At 39.6% G+C, this 23,940-nt stretch overlaps 1 protein-coding gene across 1 annotated transcript in view; it reads right to left on the bottom strand.

Moving 5' to 3' along the window:
* Positions 1-23,940, bottom strand: part of lrba (LPS-responsive vesicle trafficking, beach and anchor containing) — an 894,965-nt gene that overhangs the window by 595,678 nt on the left and 275,347 nt on the right. The window contains exon 33 of the mRNA XM_072561970.1: positions 14,689-14,750. Within this exon, the coding sequence (XP_072418071.1) occupies positions 14,689-14,750 (62 nt within the window). The remainder of the gene's footprint in view (positions 1-14,688; positions 14,751-23,940) is intronic.

The raw sequence follows: 23,940 nt of genomic DNA, 5'->3' as shown, positions 1-23,940 counted from the left end.
CCGAATGGCCTGTTTCCACACTGTATGGATTTTATGATTCACTTTGAAATTAGGACCAACAGTTCATTGACCATCTCTATTAACTGCTGAACATAGATGTTAGTTTTTTATGATTCATGTACAATAAACCAAAATCCTTGTGCTGTAGCTTTCCCCATTCAAATCTTCTATTCTTCGTGCCAAAATGCACAACCTCAAATTTTACACACTGTATCTGCTACATCTTTGCTCATTCATTTAATTTATCTGTATTCCTCTATAAATCCTGGTGTCACCCTTACTACTTGTCTCCAAATTATTTTTGTGTCAGCAGCTAACTTGGTAATAGTGCATTAACTTCTCTCACCCAAGTCATTGACACATTATAAATAAATGTGGGCCCTAGCATCGATTATTCTGGCATTCAATTAGATACAGGTTACAACCTACAAAATACCCCTTCATCTCAACTCTCTAAATCTCTGGCTTTTATTGGTAGCCAATCCTCTATTCATGCTAAAATAGCATCTCCAAAATGATGGCTCAAGACGATTTTTGTGTGATATTTTATTGAATGGCTTTTGGAAATCCAAATATATTACATACACAATAGGTCACCTTTATCTACGTTGCTTGTTACCTCCTCAGGCAAGTAATGTCAGGCATAATTCCCCCTTCATGAAGCTATGCTGAGTCTGCTCAATCAAATTATATACTGCTAAATGTGCTATTACGTCCTTTATAATAGATTCTAATATTTACCCAATGTCAGACATTAAGCTAACTGGCCTACAATTACCTGCAATAGTCTCCCTCCTTTTTTGAATAAGGGTGGGATATTGGCAGTTTTCCAATCCTGAGGGACATTGAGAATCTAAAGATTTTTGGAGCATTACTACCAGTGCACAACCACCTCTGGAGCTACATGCTTTAACATCCTAGGATGCAAGCCATTGTGTCCATGGGATTCATCAGCTTTTTAATCACATTAGTTTTACTAATACTTTCTTTCTTAGCAGTTATTAGGTTTGGAAATATTATTAGTAACCTCCACAGTAAGGACTAATGTAAAATATCTGTACAACTCAAATATTGTTTCCTGGCTCCCTGTTAATATTTCCCTAGCCTTGCTAAGGGCAGTTTATTTTCTCCCTCTTTATTTTTCTGGTCACCTTTTGTTGGTTTTTTAGTTTTCTCAATCCTCTGGTTCATTATTAATCACTGATACCACTGTATACTTTTTCTTCTGATTTGATACTGTTCTAAACTTCTCTGGTTAGCCATGATCCATTTTATCCCTTTCCTAGTGGAACCCTTCTTCCTCACTGTGATATAGCTTTGCTGCAAATCATGAACATTTTTGTTAAACTTTTGCCATTGTCATCAAACATCTTTTCTGCTAAACTCTGTTCCCTCAGCCAGTCCAGCCAATTCTGCCCACATTCCCATTTAATTACTCATATTTAAGTTTAGTAGAGTGGTTCCTAGCTGAAAATGCGTTGCTGGAAAAGCGCAGCAGGTCAGGCAGCATCCAAGGAGCAGAAGAATCGACGTTTCGGGCATGAGCCCTTCTTCAGGAATGAGGAAGGTGAGCCAAGCAAGCCAAGATAAAAGGTAGGGAGGAGGGACTTGGGGGAGGGGCATTGGAAATGCGATAAGTGGAAGGAGGTAAACGTGAGGGTGATAGGCCAGAGTGGGGGTGGGGGCAGAGAGGTCAGGAAAAAGATTGCAGGTTAGGAAGGTGGTGCTGAGTTCAAGGGCTGTGACTGAGACAAGGTGGGGGGAGGGGAAATGAGGAAACTGGAGAAGTCTGAGTTCATCCCTTGCGGTTGGAGGGTTCCTAGGCGGAAGATGAGGCGCTCTTCCTCCAGTCGTCGTGTTGCTATGGTCTGGCGACTGAGTCGTCCAAGGACCTGCATGTCCTTGGTGGAGTGGGAGGGGGAGTTGAAGTGTTGAGCCATGGGGTGGTTGGGTTGGTTGGTCCAGGTGTCCCAGAGGTGTTCTCAGAAACGTTCCGAGAGAACGCCTCTGGGACACCCGGACCGACCAACCAACCCAACCACCCCGTGGCTCAACACTTCAACTCCCCCTCCCACTCCACCAAGGACATGCAGGTCCTTGGACGACTCCGTCGCCAGACCATAGCAACACGACGGCTGGAGGAAGAGCGCCTCATCTTCTGCCTAGGAACCCTCAAACCACAAGGGATGAACTCAGACTTCTCCAGTTTCCTCATTTCCCCTCCCCCCCACCTTGTCTCAGTCCCAACCATCGAACTCAGCACCACCCTCCTAACCTGCAATCTTCTTCCTGACCTCTCCGCCCCCACCCCCACTCAGGCCTATCACCCTCACCTTTACCTCCTTCCACCTATCGCATTTCCAACACCCCTCCCCCAAGTCCCTACCTTTTATCTTAGCCTGCTTGGCACACCTTCCTCATTCCTGAAGAAGCGCTCATGCCCGAAACGTCGATTCTCCTGCTCCTTGGATGCTGCCTGACCTGCTGCGCTTTTCCAGCAACACATTTTCAGCTCTAATCTCCAGCATCTGCAGTCCTCACTTTCTCCTAGAGTGGTTCCAACCCAAGATTCACTCAAACTGAATGCAAAAGTTTTATTTTGTTTCATTTTATGGTCACTGTTCCCTAGACGACCTTTTAAACTCTGATCATTTATTAAACCTGCCTCATTACACATTACCAAAATAGCTTGATCCCTTGTTGAATCCAGAAAGTACTGTTCTGGGACATTATCCTGAATATATTCTATGAATTCTTCTTTGTGGCTACCTGTGCTGATTTGATTTTTTAAATCGGCATGAAGATTAAAGTGACTCACAAGTACTTCCATCTATATGGTTGCTACATCATCCAATCCATAATTATTTCTTGCTACTATACTAAATCTATCATCTTATACTAAAAAAATCATCCCACTACACTTCCCATCATACCTATTCTAAAAGGGACATGCCCCTTAATATTTAATTTCGAGCTTTGATCTCCTCAAAACTATGTCTCTGTAATGTCCATAAGATCATCCCCGTTGACTATTTGTGCCATAAATTAATTTATTATATTATAATTATGCACATTCAAGTAAAAAACCATTGGTTTTGCCTTTCTACCTTTTGTTCCCTTTTTTATTTGCTATCTTATTATTCTTGTATGGTCTGTACCATCCTGACCCATGCTGGGTATCATTGTCAAAATTGTTGCCCCGTAATGCCACAATATCCTTTTATTTTGAAAGTCATCATTTTGCCCTCCCAAACCTTCCCTCAGTGTCAATGGGAAATAGCTAAATCCTCTTTTGTTGTAGATGACAATTACCTAAGCACATGGATAGCATGAAAATTACACACCACTTATCACCCCAAGTTTGGATGCTGTCCTGGCCTTGCTGCATGTGGACATGAAAAATAGACAAGCAAGAGGCTGCACAAATATAGCAAGCCAGGCAGCATCAGGTGGAGAAGTCAACATTTCGGGTAAAATGTCTTCCCGGTACCCTTGCCTTTAAAAAAAAACATTTCCCAGCTCACTCCTTAATTTGCGCCACTCTCCCCACCAAATCTTCCCCTAAAACCTTGACAATGCATATGAACATGAGCTACATCAGTATCTGACGACACAAAATGCTGGAGCAACACAATAGATCTGGTAGCACCTGTGGACAGAGAAACACAGTATAACTTCAGAAGTTAAGGAAGAGTCATACTCTACTCTAAATGTTAACTCTTTCTCTCTCCACTGATGCTACCCAACTTATTAAGTTTCTCCAGCATTTGTTTCAGATTTCCAGCACCTGCAGTCTTTTTCTTTTACATCTCTATCTGAGGAGTTTCAAATGGTGCTGAATATCATTCAATCAACAGCAAAGATCCCTACTTCTAACCTTATGATGGGGCAAAGGTCATTAATGAAGCTGATGATGATGGCTGGAACAAAGACACTACTCTAACACCAGCATTTATGCTTTGAGAATGAGGTTACTAACCATGATAACAATATGTCTGGTCACAAGGTTACAGAGGGTGATTGAATAAAATTCTGCTATGCTGATGGCTCATAGTGCTTCATGGATGGGAGATCTGTTCTGAAGCCTAGACATTCAATTGCTCAAAGTAGTCATACTCTCAAAATTATATCTTTGCAAACACCACATCACTATCCCCAGGTATGTAGTACTCTACTGACAGGACAGACTCACCAGAGGTGGCAGCACAGCAGTGCAAAGTCCCAAGTTTTGAGTTGCTAGATCTGCTTGAAATCTATCCAATTCAGCATATGGGCAGTGTAACACAATGCTACAGGGACCATCTTCAATGCAAAACCAGAACTTTCTTTTCACAAGGACTGTGCAGTTGTCATTCTTACACATACTATTGTGGACAGATGCAACATGTGGATTGGCGAGAACTGATCAAGTATTTTCCTCGTTGGTTCCTTCATTACCTTCCAAAGAACAATCAGACTTGATCAGTAATGCTCAACTACTCTTGACAATAGGCATTGAAATCTCCACTCCCGGTTACAGTGTATTTTTTTCAACTGGTGTTAAACATGGATGAGAACTGGTTTATCAGCTGAGGGACGAATGGTAAGTGGTATTAGCAGAAGATTTCTTTGTCCATGCTTGATGAGTCAGGGAATCTGCAACCTCTCAGGGCAACTTTCTCTTAAGTTGAGAGGTGGAAGCACAGGGATAAATTGTGCTGTGCTGCCATCTCTGGTGAGTTTGTCCTGCCAGTTGGACACTACCTAACTAGGGATAATGATGTAGTACTTGCACAAGTGTCTGTAACGTAAGATTCTGAGAGTATGACTATTTTAAGTGGTTCAATGGCTAGGCTGTGGGACAGATCGCCAAAATTTGGCACAGGATCACACTAAGAACAATTTTGCATGGTTGACAAGACTGGGTTTGCTGGTGTTATTTTCAGTGCCTCAGTTGAGATCAAGTGTTCATTCCTTTTATTAAGGCCTTAGAGCACTGTGGTACCACTCTGTGACTTGTGAAGTCGTATCAGAAGGTATTTAAGAATCAACCACATTGCTACAGATCCAACTAGAGATTGCACATTTCTAGATCCAAAATAGCCAATGGGGCAGGGTTAATAAATTATCTCAGAGTAAAAGATCAGGAATGATGGCAGAATTGGTTGGAGTGGATGGGGAATGTGTTTAGGAGAAAAGATGGTTGATGAACAACAGCAGACATTTAACAAAATGATTCATGAGTCTAAGGATGCATCCCAATGAGGAATGAGAACGCTAGGAAAGGGATAAACTAAATAAAAGTTAAGGATAGTATCAAGTTGAAATAAAAATACATGTATCAAAGATCGGGGTGGGTAAACTAGAGGTTTGGCGAAGTTTTAAAAGCAAATAAAGGGATGACCAAAAAATAGAAGGAGAAAGTAACTTAGAGGGTAAACAAGTAATATAAAACCAGACTTTAAGAATTTCTTTGAACACAAAAAAGAAGAAGAGAGAAAGTAAAGTTAACATATCAGCCCCTTCGAGAGTGAGGGTCAAGGAAAATGCAATGGAGAAGAGTTGAATAAATACTTTCTATCAGTCTTCATGGTGGAGGACACTAACAGCATTCCAAAATAAGTAATAATTAAGGGGATGGAGGGGAGGAGAGGAAAGAGAAACCACCACTGGAGAAAAATTTCAGGCAAAACTAATGGGGCTAAGGCCAACAAGTCCTCTGGATCGGCTGGGTTGCAGTCTAGGATTTCAAACAACAGACAGAGATATTAGGTGCACTAATACTAATCTTCCAAGAATACTTAGCCATGATGTGAAAATATCAGTGTTGAACTGGAGTGGACAAGTTGAGAAGTCATACAACACCAGGTTATTTGAAATCACAAGCTTTTGGAGCACTGAAAGAACCGTGTTCCGAAAGCTTGTGATTTAAAATAACCTGTTAGACTATAACTTGGTGTCGTGTGACTTCTAAATATCTTAGAGGATTGGAAAGTTATTAGTATAATATTTTGTTCAAAAAGGGAGGGAGACCAAAAAAGATTCTACAGGCCAGTTAGCTCAACATCTGTTAATGAGAAAATGCTGAAGAGTCTATTATAAAAGATGTGAAAGTAGCACATTTAGAAATTCATAACATAATCACGCAGAGTGAATATCGCTTCATGAAGGGGATATTATGCCTGACAAGTTTATTAAGAGGTCTTTTAGGAAGTAATAAATAGGAATGATAAAGGGGAACCAGTCAATGCTGTATATTTGAATTTCCAAAAGATGTTCAATAACATACCACACATTCGGCTAAGACAAGACCCGTATTATTTGGGATAGTATTATAGGGTCTATACAAAATTGGCTAACTAGTAAAAGACAGCGAATTGGGATAAAGGGGGCATTTTCAGTACAACAACCTGTAACTAGTGGAGAACCAGGGGGATGAGTGCTGGGAGTAAAAGAGTTTACAATATATATTGACTTGGATGATGGAAGTGAAGTGAATGTAGTAATTGGCAAGTTTGCCTATGACACAAATATTGGTGGGAAGGCAAGTACTGAGGATAACGCAAGCAGTCTGTAGAGGGATATTGACAGGTTAAGTGAGTTAGTAAAATCTTGGCAGATGAATAATAATATGGAAAAATTATTCAATGCCAGTAGATACTACCTTCAATGCCAGTAGATACTACTTCAGATAAGGACATCAAAAGAGTATTCCTGGTATCATCTGACAAGTTTATTGTATAGCTTTAGCAAGACCTGTCTATATTTATACTCTGTAACCTTGAGCAATTTGGCAGAAAGAATGAGAGGTGACTATTACTTAAGTGGGAAAGGGCTATAGAAAACTGCAGCACAATGATTTGGACGCTCTTGTGCGCAAATCATGAAAGGTTAGCATCCAAGTGCTGCAGGTAACAAGGACTTCAAGGTTACAGAGTATAAATATAGACAGGTCTTGCTAAAGCTATACAATAAACTTGTTAGACGATACCAGGAATGCTCTTTTGATGTCCTTATCTGAAGTAGTATCTACTGGCATTGAAGGTAGTCCACAGTAGATTCACTCAGTTGATCCTGGGAATGGATGTTGCTTGAGGACAGCTAAAGTAGGTGTGCATGAACTCATTAGAGTTAAGAATGAGAAGAGATCTCATTGAAATCGTAGTGTAAAGAATTGCCCCATTTAACAGAGATGGGGAGACATGTCTTCTCAGAGGTTAGTGAATCTGTGATTTTGTTTTAAGCACAGAACAATCGAAGCTGTGTTGTTAAGTGTATTCGAGGCTGAGATAGATTTTTTTTTAAATTGAGGGAATCAAGGGTTAATGTGGAGAAGCCAATGATCTTACTGAATGGTGGAGCAGATTAGATGGGGCAAATGGTCTACTTCTGCTCCTATGTCTCATGGCCTGAGTTTGGAGTCGCATAGAGTCAAAGAGATGTACAGCATGGAAACAGACCTTTCGGTCCAAAATCATCCAGGCTGACCAGATATCCTAAACTAATCTAGTCCTGTTTGTTAGCATTTGGCCAATATCCCTCTAAACCCTTCCTATTCACATACCTATCCAGATGCCTTTTAAAATGCTGTAATTATACCATTCTCCACCATTTCCTCTGACAGCTCATTTCATGTAGCAAGAACAGATATGGAATATAGATTTCATTGCCTAAACAACATCAGTATGAGTTGTCGCACAAAACAATAGTCTCACTAGTTTTTCATTTCTGATTTATCAATGGAATTTAAATTCCACTACCTGTCATTGTGTATACGTGCCCCTGCTGCAGGAGCCTGGGACTTAGGATTACTTCAGTTTTAAAGGAGGGTCACTGGACCCAATACGGCTTTCTCTCCATACAGGCTACTAGACTTGCTGACTTTCTCCAGAAATTTGTTTTTGTTTCAGATCTCCAGTTCTTTGCTTTACTTTACCTTTGGATTTCTTGTCCAGTGGCATTACCACTATGCCACTGACTTTCTAATAACTACTTCTTTCGGTATACTGCTGTCAAGTGCTGAGAGTGTAGTGCTGGAAAAGCACATCAGGTCAGGCAGCATTCAAGGAGCAGGAGAATCGACGTTTCGCGTGTAAGCCCTTCATCAATGCCGATTCTCCTGCTCCTCGGATGCTACCTGACCTGCTGTGCTTTTCCAGCACCACACCCTCAACTCTCATCTCCACCATCTGCAGTCTTCATTTTCTCCCTGTTGTCACGTGCTGCAAGATTACCACTTTTAGCCAAGAGAATATGCAGAACTTATGCCCATTTGGTTGCAGTAACACTTATTACCTTTTGTTTGAACACTTCAAAAGATTATAGACTATGTAATAAAAGTTTTGCATCTATTTCTGAGACATTCAGCCTGAGATGGCAATGAACATTTAAGATGATTTCTCAACACTATTTTCAAAACCATACTGGTCAAAGAATGTTAGCAAGCCTCAGCACTTCCAAGAAATGAAAAGGAGGCTTTTTAATGTATTAAGATTAAAAGTGAAAGACATAGACTAAGGTATTTATCACTACCATAACTACACTAAAACTAAGATGGTAAGATTTTTATTTGTCCTACAAGAATGGAGAGAAAAATGCTCCCCAAATGCATACCAGGCAATTGTATACACTTCACCAGGTTAAACGTAGTATATTTTTGTTTGATCCTTTAATAAAATTTCTTAAGAATTTCTTTCCTATATGAAAAAAAAACAAGCTGTCATCTCAGACACGAAGGGTTGGCTGAAACCTAGTACTTTAAGGCTAGTTTTGTAATACAGTACATCTGCTTCTGATAAATGAGAAAAGAATAGATGACCTGGCAGAAGGCTCAGACAATAACATGTGATTTACAGGACATGAATTCAGCTACTATAAGATTTATCTGACAGGCTGCTCTGATAGTGGACTGTTCAGTATCCGATGGAATGATTTCTAGTCTGGAAAATCTACTACTGAGTAGCCATACACATTATTTATTTATTAGATGTTTTGGGTTGAAACCATTTTTAAATGATGCACTTCAAAAAGTACAGCAATAAATTCAGCTTTAAAACTGGAATTGAGGTAATGTTATTGAAATATGTGTCAGACTGAATTAGTATGGGGCCAACAAAGCATTGATAAAGTGGCCTTGAGTGACATAATGATAGTTTAAAGAAACAAAGTTACTACTCAAACTACTTGAAAGGAAAACATTAATGTTGAAACAATACATTATTCTAAGTATGACAGCATCGAAAATTGAACAAAACCTTGCTGTATAAAATTACATCTCTCCACTACATTTGATATACTACTGCATTCACAAACTAGGTTTGTTATTTGGATGGTCTTTAGTACTGATTCTCATATTTTTAACCAAATATGAGAAACTCCCCATGCCATAATGCAAAAATAAGTGATAAAAAGCAAGCTTGTAAACTGCAGGAACCAACTCATAGGTTGCTTTGTTTTTTAACATGAATGTTCATCTTTCCTTCCAAATCAAAACAGTTGCAATTATTGGTTTTGTTTAGAACATGATATCAGAACTGTATATTTTAAATTATTTAAGCTTACTGAAAATAGATTTACTAGGATAAAAAGCATTTTAATATTACTTTCACCAAACATCTCTTAAAAATGTCACAAGTTTATACAAAAAAAAATGGCAATTCAATTTATCATGTTAGAATGATTCTACAAATTTATTGGTTGGCATCTGTGAATAAAAGGACTTCTTAGCACACAAGGCACTTTCTACAGTGACCAAATTAAAAGCATTCTTGTATGATTAGCAATGAATACTAAACTGCAATGTTAAAATACAAATAATGGAAATCTAGCCATCTTAATTCATTGACTAAAACACAACTGCCATCAGTTGCTTATACAATTTTTCTGCATATTGCAAGAGACTGTGGCAAAAAGATGTCTCCTTTCGCATTCTTAATAAAAAACGTAACATGGAACTATTCACAAATGGCACCCACAAAACGTTGAGAACATATTTCTCACTTCAATTTAAAAATTGAAAGCAAGGGAAAAGAATAATGTTTACCCTCACCACTTCATACTTTTGAAAGTAATAACCATGATCAGTTTCAGATTCTCTGTAAGTGATACAAGTTGGATTGTGCATAAGTAAGAAAATAAGAAAATACTGCATTGTCAAAATAGCTTAAGCAAGCTCATAATTAACCAGAACCACTTCAAAATATGTTAACCTTACTGAAGAAGCAATTATCACCTGATAAAAATCACACTACAATAAAGATTTAAGAACAAAGTTCAACAGAAAAGTCATTACAAGAAACCGTTGTCGTTCTGCTCAACAATAAAACAGTTGTTTTGTTCTGAAGCACAATAAATGGTACATGTGAAGGATTCATGCTGAGAAGACTAATCTGAGTGATTAAAAACATGATTTTTTGACCTGAGCTTTTTGATCTTTGACACTCATCCCACTCCATCTACACAACAAAATTAATTAAGATTTTAAAATGAAAATATCACATCCCACCACATCTCACCCCTAAAATTAATCAACATCACACTCTCCAATATCTACATCCTCCAAGAGTCTGGGTGAATTCTTATCCCAGGTCTCTCAAGTTTTCATGTCAACAAGGTCTGTCCTTTTCATTAGAAAATAAATTGCTTTTGTGACCCTGGCCATTTGCTTTAGATGATGCAAAATTTTAACACACATAGGATCATACCGTTAGTTTAAAAAAAACATAGGAACTAAATTGTATAGCAAACATCCTTACATTCTGCCATGAAATGTTTTCAGTTCATGTCAAAAACCAACCATCCCCCAAATCAGTGGAACGAACCCCAGATATCAATCTTTACATCCACCATGTGATTAGAGCGGCATGAAACAGGTCTGACATTTGTGACAAATAGATGCACTAGCTTTTGGAATCTATCCAATGGACGTTAGTTGCTGCTGAATCAGTAAAACAAAATCCAAAAAATGCATTTTCAGGGATGAATTATGAGGTGTGCAACAAAACATATGATCCAATGTACATAATTGTATACCACAGAGTTTGAGAGACAGGAATGGGAAACATGGCATGAGGGAGAACCCGTGGCAGCACAAACAAAGATGCGAAAGTGAGGGTTGTTGCTGAGGGTGAAAGCAAAGAATGGTAATGGGGCTTCTGAGAGTGAGGGAGAGGCAGAGGCAGCAATGGGACAGGTGACAAGGGAGCAACAACAGATTGAGCAAGGGCGAGAGAAGGGCAGCAAGATCAAGGGAGGAGCAGCAAGAGTGAGGGAGGTTCAACAAGACCAAGTACCAGGAAGGCATGGCAAGTGCAAAGGAGAGGGAGGGGCTGCAAGTTCAAGGATAAGGGAGACAGAGGGAGGGTGGCAAGAACAAGGGAGTGGAGGATTAGCAAGAGTGAAAGAGGAGGCTGGGGCAGGGAGAACATTCTTTAGACTAGGGGAATTTAAAATGGCCATCAACCACATTCAGGTTTACAGCTAGCTGTTGCCAAGTTGGTTGAATAGTTTGGATAGTTTGTGCTTTTCCAGCAACACATTTTCAGCTCTGATCTCCAGCATCTGCAGTCCTCACCTTCTCCTAGTTTGGATAGTTATCATGTTACATGAGGGTGGAGAGGTTGACAGGGTGTGGTGCTGTACATATCAATGGACTTCATTAAATAATACAGTTCAACCACTTGAGGTGCCCGTTTCTATCTCACTTGGCCTGCAGCTAGAGTGAGTGTGAAAAAGAGAGGCAGTGAAACAGGGAGGAGACAAAGAGAATATAAGGAGTCAATAGGCACAATGAACAGCAACAGTGGGGAGCAACAGGGAGCACGCACAGGGTGGCAGATCATATACAGATAAGGGTGGGAAGTGGGCAAGGGGTAAGAAGAGCAAATGGGAGTGCGATGGTTGGAGAGGAGAGGATGACGTGGATAGTAGATTAGATTAGATCCCCCATAGTTTGGAAACAGGCCCTTCAGCCCAACAAGTCCACACTGCCCCTCAGAGTAACCACCTAGACCCATCCCCCTAACCTACATTTATCCTAACACTACGGGCAATTTAGCACTGCTAACTTACCTGACCTGCACATCTTTGGATTGTGGGAGGAAACCGGAGCACCCAGAGGAAACCCACACAGGCAGTTGCCCTATGCGGGAATCGAACCCGGGTCCTTAGTGCCAAGAGGCAGCAGTGCTAACCACCGTGGCGATTTGTGGGGGAAACAGGGAAAACACAGTCGGGACAACCGCGAGAACATGAGAGGTACAATAGGGAGAGCATTGGGTGATGACAGGAAAGCACAGTGAGGTTGACAGCGAGTGCAGTGTGCAGAGGGGTGGTGTGCTGACAGCATAGACTGTGGGCAGTGGAGTTGTACTGGAGAATGCCAGGGTGCAAGAGAAAAATGAGAGAGAATGGCCACAAGAGTCCAAGGCCAAGACTGTGTGCGGTGAAGATGACTAAGGTACAGCTGGGAACGCAGCTTCAAGAGTATATTGCTGACTGATTCTTCTAGCAACCCTCCCTCTGTGCAATAAGTGGGAAGTGCAACTGCAAGAAAGCAGGAAGGGGCAGCATGCAGGGTGCAACCAGTGAGATAGGAGACATTTTATTTATTCAAATGTGAGAGTCACTGACTATGCCAGCATGTATTGCCCATCCTTAAATACTCAAGGGGACCAAAAGTCAACTGTATTCCTGTGGATCTGGAGTCAAACATAGGCCACACCATGTAAGGATGGCAGACTGCCTGACCTTAAGGACATTAGTGAACCACATGGGTTTTCATACCAATCAATGGTGTCACTGTGTTGCAATTTGTTGATATTTTTATTCTTCCACATTTGTTAAAAATTGGATTCAAATTTCACCATTCGCCAAGGTGGGCTTCAAGTCTACGCACCAAGGACAGTCGCCTTCGGCTCTGGATTATTCCTGAAGAAGGGTTTTTGCCCAAAATGTTGATTGGCCTGCTCCTCGGAAACTGCCTGACCTGCTGTGCTTTTCGAACACCACACTCTCAACTCTGATCTCCATCATCTGCAGTCCTCACTATCTCCTCTGGGATTATTAGCCCAGTGACATTACTACTCTATCAGGGAGGGGGATAGTGCAGAAGGAGAAGAAGAGGATCATCAGAGGCAATAGAGAGATAGAGAGAGAGCCAGACAGACAGACTCAGAGACAAAGGTGGTAGATTGGACATGGCAGTGACAGAGGAAAAGAGCAAAGGCAGTGAAACTGTGGACTGAAGGTGCATAGCGAAGGGGAAAGATAGCGAGAGGGGGAGCCAGAGGAGAGGGACAGGTATTGAGCAAATGGGAGTGGTAGAACTAGAAAGAGAATATGGAAGTGAGGTGGCGACCCTGGTCCTTGAATGAAGAATGCAGAGGCAGAAATACTGAGAGGGACAATGGCCAGATAGAGGAAGACACAGGGGCATACTTTTGAATTATTCAAATTAGACTTTGTATTCTTTCAAAAACATTCAATTTATCATGAAGTTCATTGATTACAGCTAAGTATTCATATAACTATACCTCAAATCTGGTAAGCATTAGTCCTGCAAATCAGTATGCTATTCAAGGAACAGAAGAAGTGATGCAGAAACTGATTTAATTCTCAATACAAGCCAAAACAAATGTGAATATGCTTTAAGCAGTAACCTTCACCAAACTGTTTTATTGCAGTTTTTACTTGACCTGACAAAATTTTCAACTCCTTTTATATTCTTCATAAATTCCACCTTGCATAATCTCTACGTAATAGCTGAACTACATTCAGGAATGCATTATTGTGCTTACTAGTTTATCCCAAGATCCATTAGGTGTGCTCTTCTCAAGTAAATGTGCTTATTGCACTATATTGACAACATGTAGCATTGATTTTTCACACCTTCTATGATTCTTTCATTTATATTCATGACCTATCCGTCAGCACGGCCTAAATAAATTTGGCAACATACCCACTAAAATGAATAAATCGATGCAAAGGAACATTAATGATGCATTATCCTTATTTGTCAGCCAAGTAAACCTTTAGGTTGTAAATGAAGGTCAAAAGCTTTGAAAAGGGTCAGAACCCATGACCTCTGAAGCCTCCTTCTCACCAGTTATAGCCTTTGTTTTATTCATGGTCTCCAACTAATGTTGAAAAATTTTGAATACATATCAATTAATTTCCAAGATAGTACAAAATAAACCAAATAAACATCAGTATGGGGACACAAAAAATATAAAAATTATGTATAGAGAGCTTAAACTGTTGCAATCTTAATGTAGAATAAATAGAATATAACACAAAATATAACAACTGCTCTTTCTTATTCCTTCATTCTTTTAAAAGTAAATAACTCCTCTTCTATAGCATGTTTAAAACTCAAACATTTAGATGGAATCGTATTGTGCAATTTCCTAAAAATTCTGAAAATCAGAACAAGACAAAACCCGAAATAGCATTTCATACACCCTACAAATGTTTAAAATTTGATCCATTGGAAAGAACAGTAGATATAAAGCACATTTTGGCAGTGTATTATGGTACACAAATATACAAATGGATAATTTGAGGAAGGGAGTCATTCAACTAACAGGATAAAAAGCTAAAACATTTATAATACTCAGTTTATTTTAATTTATGTTCACTCAAGTAACACATAGTTCATTATAACATGATTTAAATGTATATTGAATTTGTATATTATTTGTAAAGACTTACCTGAGAACAGAGCAACATGACCAATTCCACAACAGAACTGCTAGATTTCATACAGACCAAGCCTACAAAGCAAAAATATATTTAAAATACAGTTTTAGAAATTACTAAAGTTTGAAATTGGAATAGTACAGATGTATTAAACATAATTTTATTAAACCTGGCCAATATCGCCACATAACACAGTTCCTTTAAAAATATCTCAGAACATTTCAGCTTCTTGTTATTGGCAGACATTAATGGTTTCTTCACAGTTTTTGCTGAATTCAAATATTAATATAAGTTATCAAAAGGCCTCCTTTTGAGAAAGCAATAATGAAGAGCAATTTTGACACAAACCCAGCTGTTCTTAAACTTTCAAGACAATTCATAAGTGTCAGCGTTGGCTCTTTGGTAGCATTCACACCTCCAAATCATAAGGTCACAGATTGAATACCACTCCACAGAGAGACATTCGGGGCATATTCTTGGTTAAAACTTCAGTCTCACTACCGAGTGAGTGCTTCATTGCCAGGAATGTTATCTTTCAGATGAGATGACATAAGCCAAGACACAGTCTGTCTTTTTAGGTGGATGTGAAAGAGCTCATGGCAGTATATTTAAAAAAAAGAAAAATGGTGCTCTGAGTGGTCACATCACTGAAACAGATTACCTGGTCACAGTTCCAGTCCGAAACTCTTATCAACAAACACATCGAGTTAGACCCCATCTACTACCCACTGAGAAAAGGAACAGGAAGTGACTTCACCACAGGAAATGATATCACCAACCGGCACGGTGGCACAGTGGTTAGCACTGCTGCCTCACAGCGCCAGAGACCCGGGTTCAATTCCCGCCTCAGGCGACTGACTGTGTGGAGTTTGCACGTTCTCCCCGTGTCTGCGTGGGTTTCCTCCGGGTGCTCCGGTTTCCTCCCACAGTCCAAAGATGTGCTGGTCAGGTGAATTGGCCATGCTAAATTGCCCGTAGTGTTAGGTAAGGGGTAGATGTAGGGGTATGGGTGGGTTGCGCTTCGGTGGGTCGGTGTGGACTTGTTGGGCCGAAGGGCCTGTTTCCACACTGTAATCTAATCTAATCTAATCTAAAAACCCAAACATATAAATAGAAAGCAGGAATTTTCAGCATTGCTTCGCCCGAGGCCCACTGAAGATGTTACCTAGTAGGGTAACAAAATGTCTGGAAATGAACCTTCCAGTTCAGCAAGCAAACCTACATCCAAAACCTCAAACTGAGCTACAAATCTTCTCAAAGCTCACTAATCCCTTGAAATCATAAAATGTGCTACATAGATTGCAACTGTGAATGAATAAAATTGCAATAAATTGTGTTGATTTGCAAATCCAAACCTGAGAAAAACATCTTCAATCAAGAAAACAAGTAATATCTAAAAATGTAGCCTCAATTACCTGCAATCATTATTAGTACACTTTAAAGGCATTGTGAAGAGATCCATACATTCACTATTTTAGAAGAGCTCAAGAGTGACAGAAAGTGACTCAAATGTAAACTAGAATTTCAAATAACTTGCCAATGTGAAGTGCTTAATTAGTTGATTTCTTCTTTGAGCTGGAATTATTCATTGATTTAAGTACAGTCAGTTCTGATACAATGAGATAGTTTCGTTCTTGTGAAGAAAATCGCGCAATAGCCATGCCATTTAAACTACTGGAGCCGGAATCATGTTATAGCCAATACAGGTAAGGAAAGTTCACGTTCAACAAAATATTTTGTCTAAATTCTTCAATCGTGTTGAAACCGATTCACGCTGAAGAAACACGCATTATAGCAAAACTGACTATATTAGTACATAATACAAATTTATATCCATTTAAAAAATGAAGATACTGAATAGACAAGTCACCAAATGATTAAGCCAAACCATTTAAATTTGAATTATTTTGTTTGACTTGAAAACAGAAATTGACATTCAAATGTACATTGTAAATGTTTGTATAATCAGTTAACAGTACTGATGCAGGTAGGCAATATTTTTAATATTGTTACCATTACTATTCCAATAAATGAATATGAAAGGTGCAGAGTCACTGGGGACACCCAATAAGCTAATCTGGTATATTTCCCTTCTTATTGGTATTAACTCTTTTCGAAACGTGGAAATAATGTTCTTTAATGAGTCTGCATGGCAACAATACAATAAGTAGAAATTCCCAGTTACGAAATAATACATTTTCCTCAATAGTCAAATGTGGCTTAGGCACAAAAGACCCGGTCAAACAGCCATACACACGTCATTCAATCCATAGATGTAATTAATTCAAAGACAGTAAAATGACAGGAGCTGCACTAGACTTACCTAAAAATGAGGTGTCAACCCAGTGAAGCTATCAAACAGGAGCACTTGTATGCCAAACAGCATAAGCAGCAAGTGATAAATCAAGCTGAGCAATCTCACAACCACAGGTTCAGATCTAAGCTTTAGTGCCCTGACATATCCAGTCATGAATGATGGTGGACAATTAAACAAATCACTGGCGGGGAAGAGCCCCCACAAACATCCCCATCCTCAATGATGGAAAAGCACAACACATTGGTGCAACAGATAAGGCTAAAGCATTCACAACAATTTTCAGCCATAAATGTCAAGGCGGATGACTTCTCTTGGCCTCCACCAGTGGGTACAGACACCAGTCCTCAGCCAATTTGATTCACTTCATATGGTTTTGAGAAATGGTTGGAGACGACTGGATCCTGCAAAGGCTATGGACTGTAACCACACTCAGGCAATTGTACTAAGGGCTGTACTCCAGATCTTGTTGCTTCCCCAGCCAAGATGTTCCAATGCAGCTACAACACGGGCATCTACCCGACTTTGTAAAAAATTACCCAGTTATATCCTGTATCAGGAGAATTCCAACCTGGCCAATGACCAGCCCCTCAGTCTCTTCTCGATCTTTGGTAAAGTGACGGAAAGTGTTATCAACACTGCTGTCAAGCAGCATCTGATGAGCAATAACCTGCTTACTAGTGTCCAGTTTGGGCTCCTGATCTAATTACAGCCATGGTTCATACATGTACAAAAGAACCAGAGGTTAAGTGAGAGTAACAGCCCTTGACCGAGCGTGGCATGAATGAGCCCGACCAAACTGGAATCAATGGGAATCAAAGACTAACTCCCTGCTGGTTGGAGTCATATCTGGCACATTCGAAGACAGTTGTGATTGTTGGAGGTCAGCCATCTCAGCTCCAGGACAGTTCTGCAGGAGTTCCTCAGGATAGTGCCTTAGGCCCAACCATCTTCCACTGTTTCATCAAATATCTTCGGCAAGCATCCTCACCTCTGACCTTATGATTGAGAGATGATTATAAAATTTTCAGCACTATTCATGACTCCTCAGATACTGAGGAAGCGATGTTCAAATGTAACATGATATCATTAAGGATAGGGATAGTCAGCATGGTTTTATGAAGGGTAGATCATGCCTCACAAACCTTATTCAGTTACTAGTGGTGTACCACAAGGATCAGTTTTGGGTCCACTGTTGTTTGTCATTTTTATAAATGACCTGAATGAAGGTGTAGAAGGATGGGTTAATAAATTTGCAACACTAAGGTTGGTAATTTGTGGATAGTGCTGAAGGATGTTGTAGGTTACAAAGGGACATACGTAACTGCGGAGCTGGGCTGAGAGGAGGTGAAAGGAATTTAATGCAGAAAAGTGTGAGTTGATTCACTTTGGAAGGAGCAACAGGAATGCAGAGTACTGGGCGAATGGTAAGATTCTTGGTAGTGTTGATGAGCAGAGAGATCTCAGGGTCCATGTACATAGATCCCTCAAAGTTGCAACCCAGGTTGATAGGGCTGTTAAGGCAGCAGATGGTGCGTTCATTTTTACTGATAGAGGGATCGAGTTTCAGAACAATGAGATCATGCTGCAGCTATACAAAACTCTGGTGCGGCCGCACTTGGAGTGTTGATTGCAGTTCTGGTCACCACATTATAGGAAGGAGGCGAAAGCTTTGGAAAGGGTTCAGCAGAGATTTACTAGGATGTTGCCTGGTATGGAGATAATGTCTTATGAGGAAAGGCTGAGGTACATGAGGCTGTTTTTGTTAGAGAGAAGGAGGTTGCAAAATGGCTTAATTGAGACATAAAAGATAATCAGAGGGTTAGATCGGGTGGACAGTGAGATCCTTTTTCCGAGGATGGTGATGGCTAGCACAAGAGGACATAGCTTCAAATTGAGGAATGATAGACATTGGACAGATGTCAGAGGTAGTTTCTTTCCTCAGAGTAGTCGGGGGGTGGAACGCACTGACTTCAACAGTTGTATACTCACCAACTTTAAGGGCATTTAAATGGTCATTGGATAGGCATATGGATGAGAATGGAATAGTGTAGGCTAGATGGGCTTCAGAATGGTTTATCAGGGTGGTGCAACAGAGGGCCAAAAAGCCTGTAATGCGCTGTAATGTTCTATGATCTGAACAATATCCAGGGTTGGACTGACAAGTGGAAAGTAACATTCAGACAAATGCCAGGCAATTACCTTCTCTAATAAGCAAGGATCTAACTTCCATCACTTGACATTCAATGAGGTTACCATCACCGAATCCCTTACTATCAACATCTTGAGGCTTACCATTGACCACAGACTCAACTGGACTCACCATACAAATATAGTGGCCACAGGAGCAGATCAGAGGCTATGTCTTTCTTTTATCATTCACAGGTTATCAGTGTTGCTGTGGGTCTTGAGGCAGGTAAGGTTAGTAGTTTCGTCCCTTGAAGGACATTAGTGAATCAGATGGGTTTTCCGACAATCAACAATGGATTCATGGCCATTGTTAGACTATCTGCAGATTTTTATTGAATTCAAATTCCAGCATCTGCCATGGTGGGATTCCAATCCAGGTCCCCAGAACATTTAATCCAGAGACCTAGGTTCAGTCCAGCAATAATATCTCAAGGTCATTGCCTCTCCTTGCAGCAAGTAACTCACCCCCTGATTCCCTAACATCTGCCCATCATCTGCAAGGCACAATTCAGAAGTGTGATGGAACACTACCCACTTGCTTGGATAGATGTAGCTCCAACTACCCTCAAGAAACTTGATACCGATGAGAACAAAGCAGCCTGTTTCATTTGCTCAATTTCCACAAGCATTCACTGCCTCCACCACCACAGGATGCACTGTAGAAATTCCAAAGTCTTTAGAAAGATCTTCCTAACGTATAGACACGTCCATCTAGAAGGACAAAGGCAGCAGATACATGGGAACACCACCACTTGCAAGTTCCTCTTCAAATCACTAACCATCCTGACTAGAAAATATATTGCCTTCACTGTTGCTGGGGCAAATTCCTGGAAATCCCTCCCTAAGGGCAACATTGGTTGACCTAAAGCACAGGGACTGCAGTAGTACAAGAGGACAGGTCAACACTACTGTCTCAAAAGCAATTATAGACAGGAAGTAAATGCTGCCCCAGCCAGCGATGCCCACACCCTGAGTTCTGAAGGGTCACTTGACTGAAACATTAACTCTGATTTCTCTCCACAAATGCTGCCAGAACTGCTGAGCTTTTCCAGCAATTTCTGTTTTTGTAATCAATATCTGAAATGGCTAGCAAACTACATTAAACCTAAATCTATATCACACAAGAAATTTCTTAAGTACTACAAGACAACAGACAAAGTTTGTCATAAATGGCTTTCTAAAAAAGACTGATGAATAAACAAAGCCATATGTCTAAACACATTCTTCAAAGACTGGTGAGAGCAAAACTCGTGTTTCTATCAGACTTGCACAAAGCCAGAAGATGCTAATTAGTTAATTACTGCCCCTTCTATTTGTTTTTCTCATTTAATGTTATACCAGAGATTTTAATAGACTAAAAATACTGATGTAAAATGGTTGCTGAGAGTACCTGACTAGTTTGAGCCAGACTCATGAACATTGGTATGTTTAGGTACTGAAACTCAGGTCACTATCTCCCACTTGATTCACACCTTTCTGGAAGGGACATATTGAGATGAAAAGTTGAGAAACTTTCAGCTTTGGAAAATAATACATATTCAGAAATATACAAACAGACCTTTATCAATAGCTGCTTCTGAGCAGCACAGAGATGAGAAAACAACAGATTTATAAACAATGAGTATAGATATACTATCTCTGCCTGTCTGCCTCTCTCTCCTCTTTCTATAACAAACTGAGACACTAACCAATAAAAATGAACTTAGAACAAGAGCAACAATTATCAGAGGCCTCCAGGACATTTGCAGCTTTGCCATTATGGAGGAAACAAGACAACAGTTCAATACTCAGAACCTTACAACCAAAAACCTCTCCAAAGAAAAATAGCTGCTGTATTTCATTCTATTTTTCAGGGTAATAAACTACACACACTTTCACTCATGAATATCTTGAATTGGCTCCCCTTCATTGTTGATCTGCCTTACTTAATTTAACTGAAGTGTGATAACTACATGTTTAAAACAAAAGAAATATTTATTGCAACTGAACACAAGTGTGTTTAAAAAGACAACTATGAACAGATCGCAACATACTACATCACAGATCTCCATATCAGATTTAATTTTACAAATAAACGTTAATTCCAATAGCATCAACTACAATTCCTCTATAAAATAGATCCTGAACAAATGCAGTATTAAGCTGAAAGAAATGTATTACTCAAGTGATTTCAAGTTTCCCAGCTGATATGTCACAGATTATTCCATTGTTATCAGGTTTAAAACTGTTCTTTTTCCTTTGGAACCTTCACCACACCCGCAAATCCCAACCTGGCCTTGGCAACACCAACTCTCAGGACACATTCACCTGAAGAGACCCCCCATCAGAGTTTGCTTTCATTTTCTAATTTACCCTGCTATTTATTCCTCCCATCATAGGTGTTTGTTCAGTTATTACAGATGTGTGTGTGTGTATGTATATATAGGGCGAACCAGCCTGCAATTGGAGGAGCAGCCCCATACGAATCCTGTCCATGTTACATACAGGGGTGATTATTCTCGTTTGTTTCCAGGGATTTTGGGAGGGAATCTGTCCACCACATGACTGACTTTTGAGCACTGACCTGGCCACTTTACAGGAGTGATATGATTGCAGAAGAAATACAAAAAGATACTTACAAGGACATTTCCAGGAATTAAGAATTTGATGAAAATTTGGACAGGTTGAGATTATTTTCTTTGCGACAGAACAGAGAAAGGGGAAATTTAATTAATGTGTATAAAATCATGAGGAGACTGGATAGAGTGGATGAGAAAGACCTATTGCTCTTATTGGGGAGGTGCATGTTTAATTTTTTTAAATTAATAAGAGAAACCTTTTTGGCAAAAGTATTTCAAATCAAACTGCGGTTCAGTTAACACTACTTTCCTGATGAAAGCAAATGTACCATGTTTTAAGAAAAGAAATTAAAGAACAAATAAATTAAATAATTGATGACATTTTCTTAAAGTCATCCAGAGAAGCCCAATCAAATTACCAGAGGTTTCCCAACATTGCTTACTTTTTCTGTTATGGATGGATTGAGTTCTGTACAAAAGAACATTTAGTTTTAAGCATTGCCTCTAATGATGTTCACTTTATCTACAATTGCTCAGGTTCAGTTACAAAACGTTGCTATAACTTGCATTTGCGTGTCTTATTACTGCTCCAAATGTGTACAGCATATGTCATATTGATCCACAATATCTACATTTTGCTAGCCACACCATACAGGTTATTATCTATGCAAAGAGGGGAAATAGCTCTATGACCTTTGCTTTCTCTGTTACTCTCTCCCTTCAGCCCTCCAGCTATCAATCAAGTTTCCATTTTGTTTTGTGGCAGCAGACATCCCAAACACTCTTATTAGTACTTTGACCCTTGACCCCTCTCTCTGTAAACCTAGCAGAATCAAAAGTGGTTTTAAAAAAGGCACTAGCTCCTTTATGAGTTTCATGGGATTACAATGGGGTTTTATGAATATTAAGATGACAAGTCTTAGCTGTGTTTTGCTTCCTATTCACTTTCTTTTTGTTCAATGATCAAGCAAGGTTAACATGTAACAAGGCATCACAAGGAAGTCTGCCATCCACCAATAAATTAGCTAATTATTTAATAATGTAGTTGTCAAATCAAAATGAATTCCGCTTACTTTCTTAAAAGATGTAGTATTTCATCAGCTACTCAAAAAAAATTCAATTGAAATAAAATTTAAGAAAGATTCACAGGGAGAACTGGCAACAGATTAATACTTTGGTTTTTTTGGGGTCCAAGATAAAGGGCCTGAGAGTTGGAGAATTAATTCACTATTAAATAATCAAGAGACATCACGTGTCGCCCAGTTGAATAAGGAGTATTGTCCATCACACCACATGGCATTTTTCCATTTTCTCTCACCTCCTTCTAAATTTTTCAAGACATCCTGGGATGTGAGTTTACATGGCTCTGTCACTTCTTCCTGCAGCCGCTCCAAATAACTTATTTTCTTGAGAAATTAAACAATGAACATTAACAAATTGTGACTGCATATCTTAGGCAAGCCCAAACCATGCAGATACTGTCAATTCAGGAACAAACATCCTGTTCAATTTATTCTCACTTTCGCCTAAGTTGGGGACTAACGCAGTCCACCTACAGACTTGAGATCATTTCACTCTGCACAGATTGGAGATGAAAACTGGAGTGTTCCAATTCTCCTTAACTCAGTTGTGCACTATGCAGTGCATTAATGCATTCCCAAAGTCATCATAAATCACCAAGTTGCTCAATCCTACCTAACTATCTGATTCAGAATAAAAGAACATGGACACAAATTTTATTTCAATAAAAAGAAAATAATTATTGATAGTAATAAATTGCTTTTAACCGATGGCAAAAATGTAGACCAGATGAAATGCCAATTTATAACTGGATAACTTAAACATGAACAGTAAAACAATAGGACTGCGAATAATATAAATATTATGCTTTTTTAAACTCACATAAACAGGCACACACAAAATTGAGAGTTTTGGGGTTGGGATGGCTGGGTGGGTCGATCTTTGATAGTCAGAAAAACATGACACTGCACCTCCAGTCCAAAAATCACAATTAGATAGGGTGATTCCACTTTCCCGCCTTCGTTATGCCTTGATGTTATTTGCAAAGCAATTATCAGTCTTTAGTTCACAGACTATCTGGTTAGACCTGGTCTTTTTTCTTGTGAGCTTTAGTATTCTTCCTTTCAGCAACTGTGAATGTGGTTTCTACCTGCTCTTTCAAGAGTTGGAGAGGACAATTTT

The sequence above is a fragment of the Chiloscyllium punctatum genome, chromosome 1 (genome assembly GCF_047496795.1).
Source record: "Chiloscyllium punctatum isolate Juve2018m chromosome 1, sChiPun1.3, whole genome shotgun sequence".
Lineage (NCBI taxonomy): Eukaryota > Metazoa > Chordata > Chondrichthyes > Orectolobiformes > Hemiscylliidae > Chiloscyllium > Chiloscyllium punctatum.
Note: the sequence above shows the minus strand (reverse complement) of the source record. Positions and strands in the feature narration are given on the sequence as shown.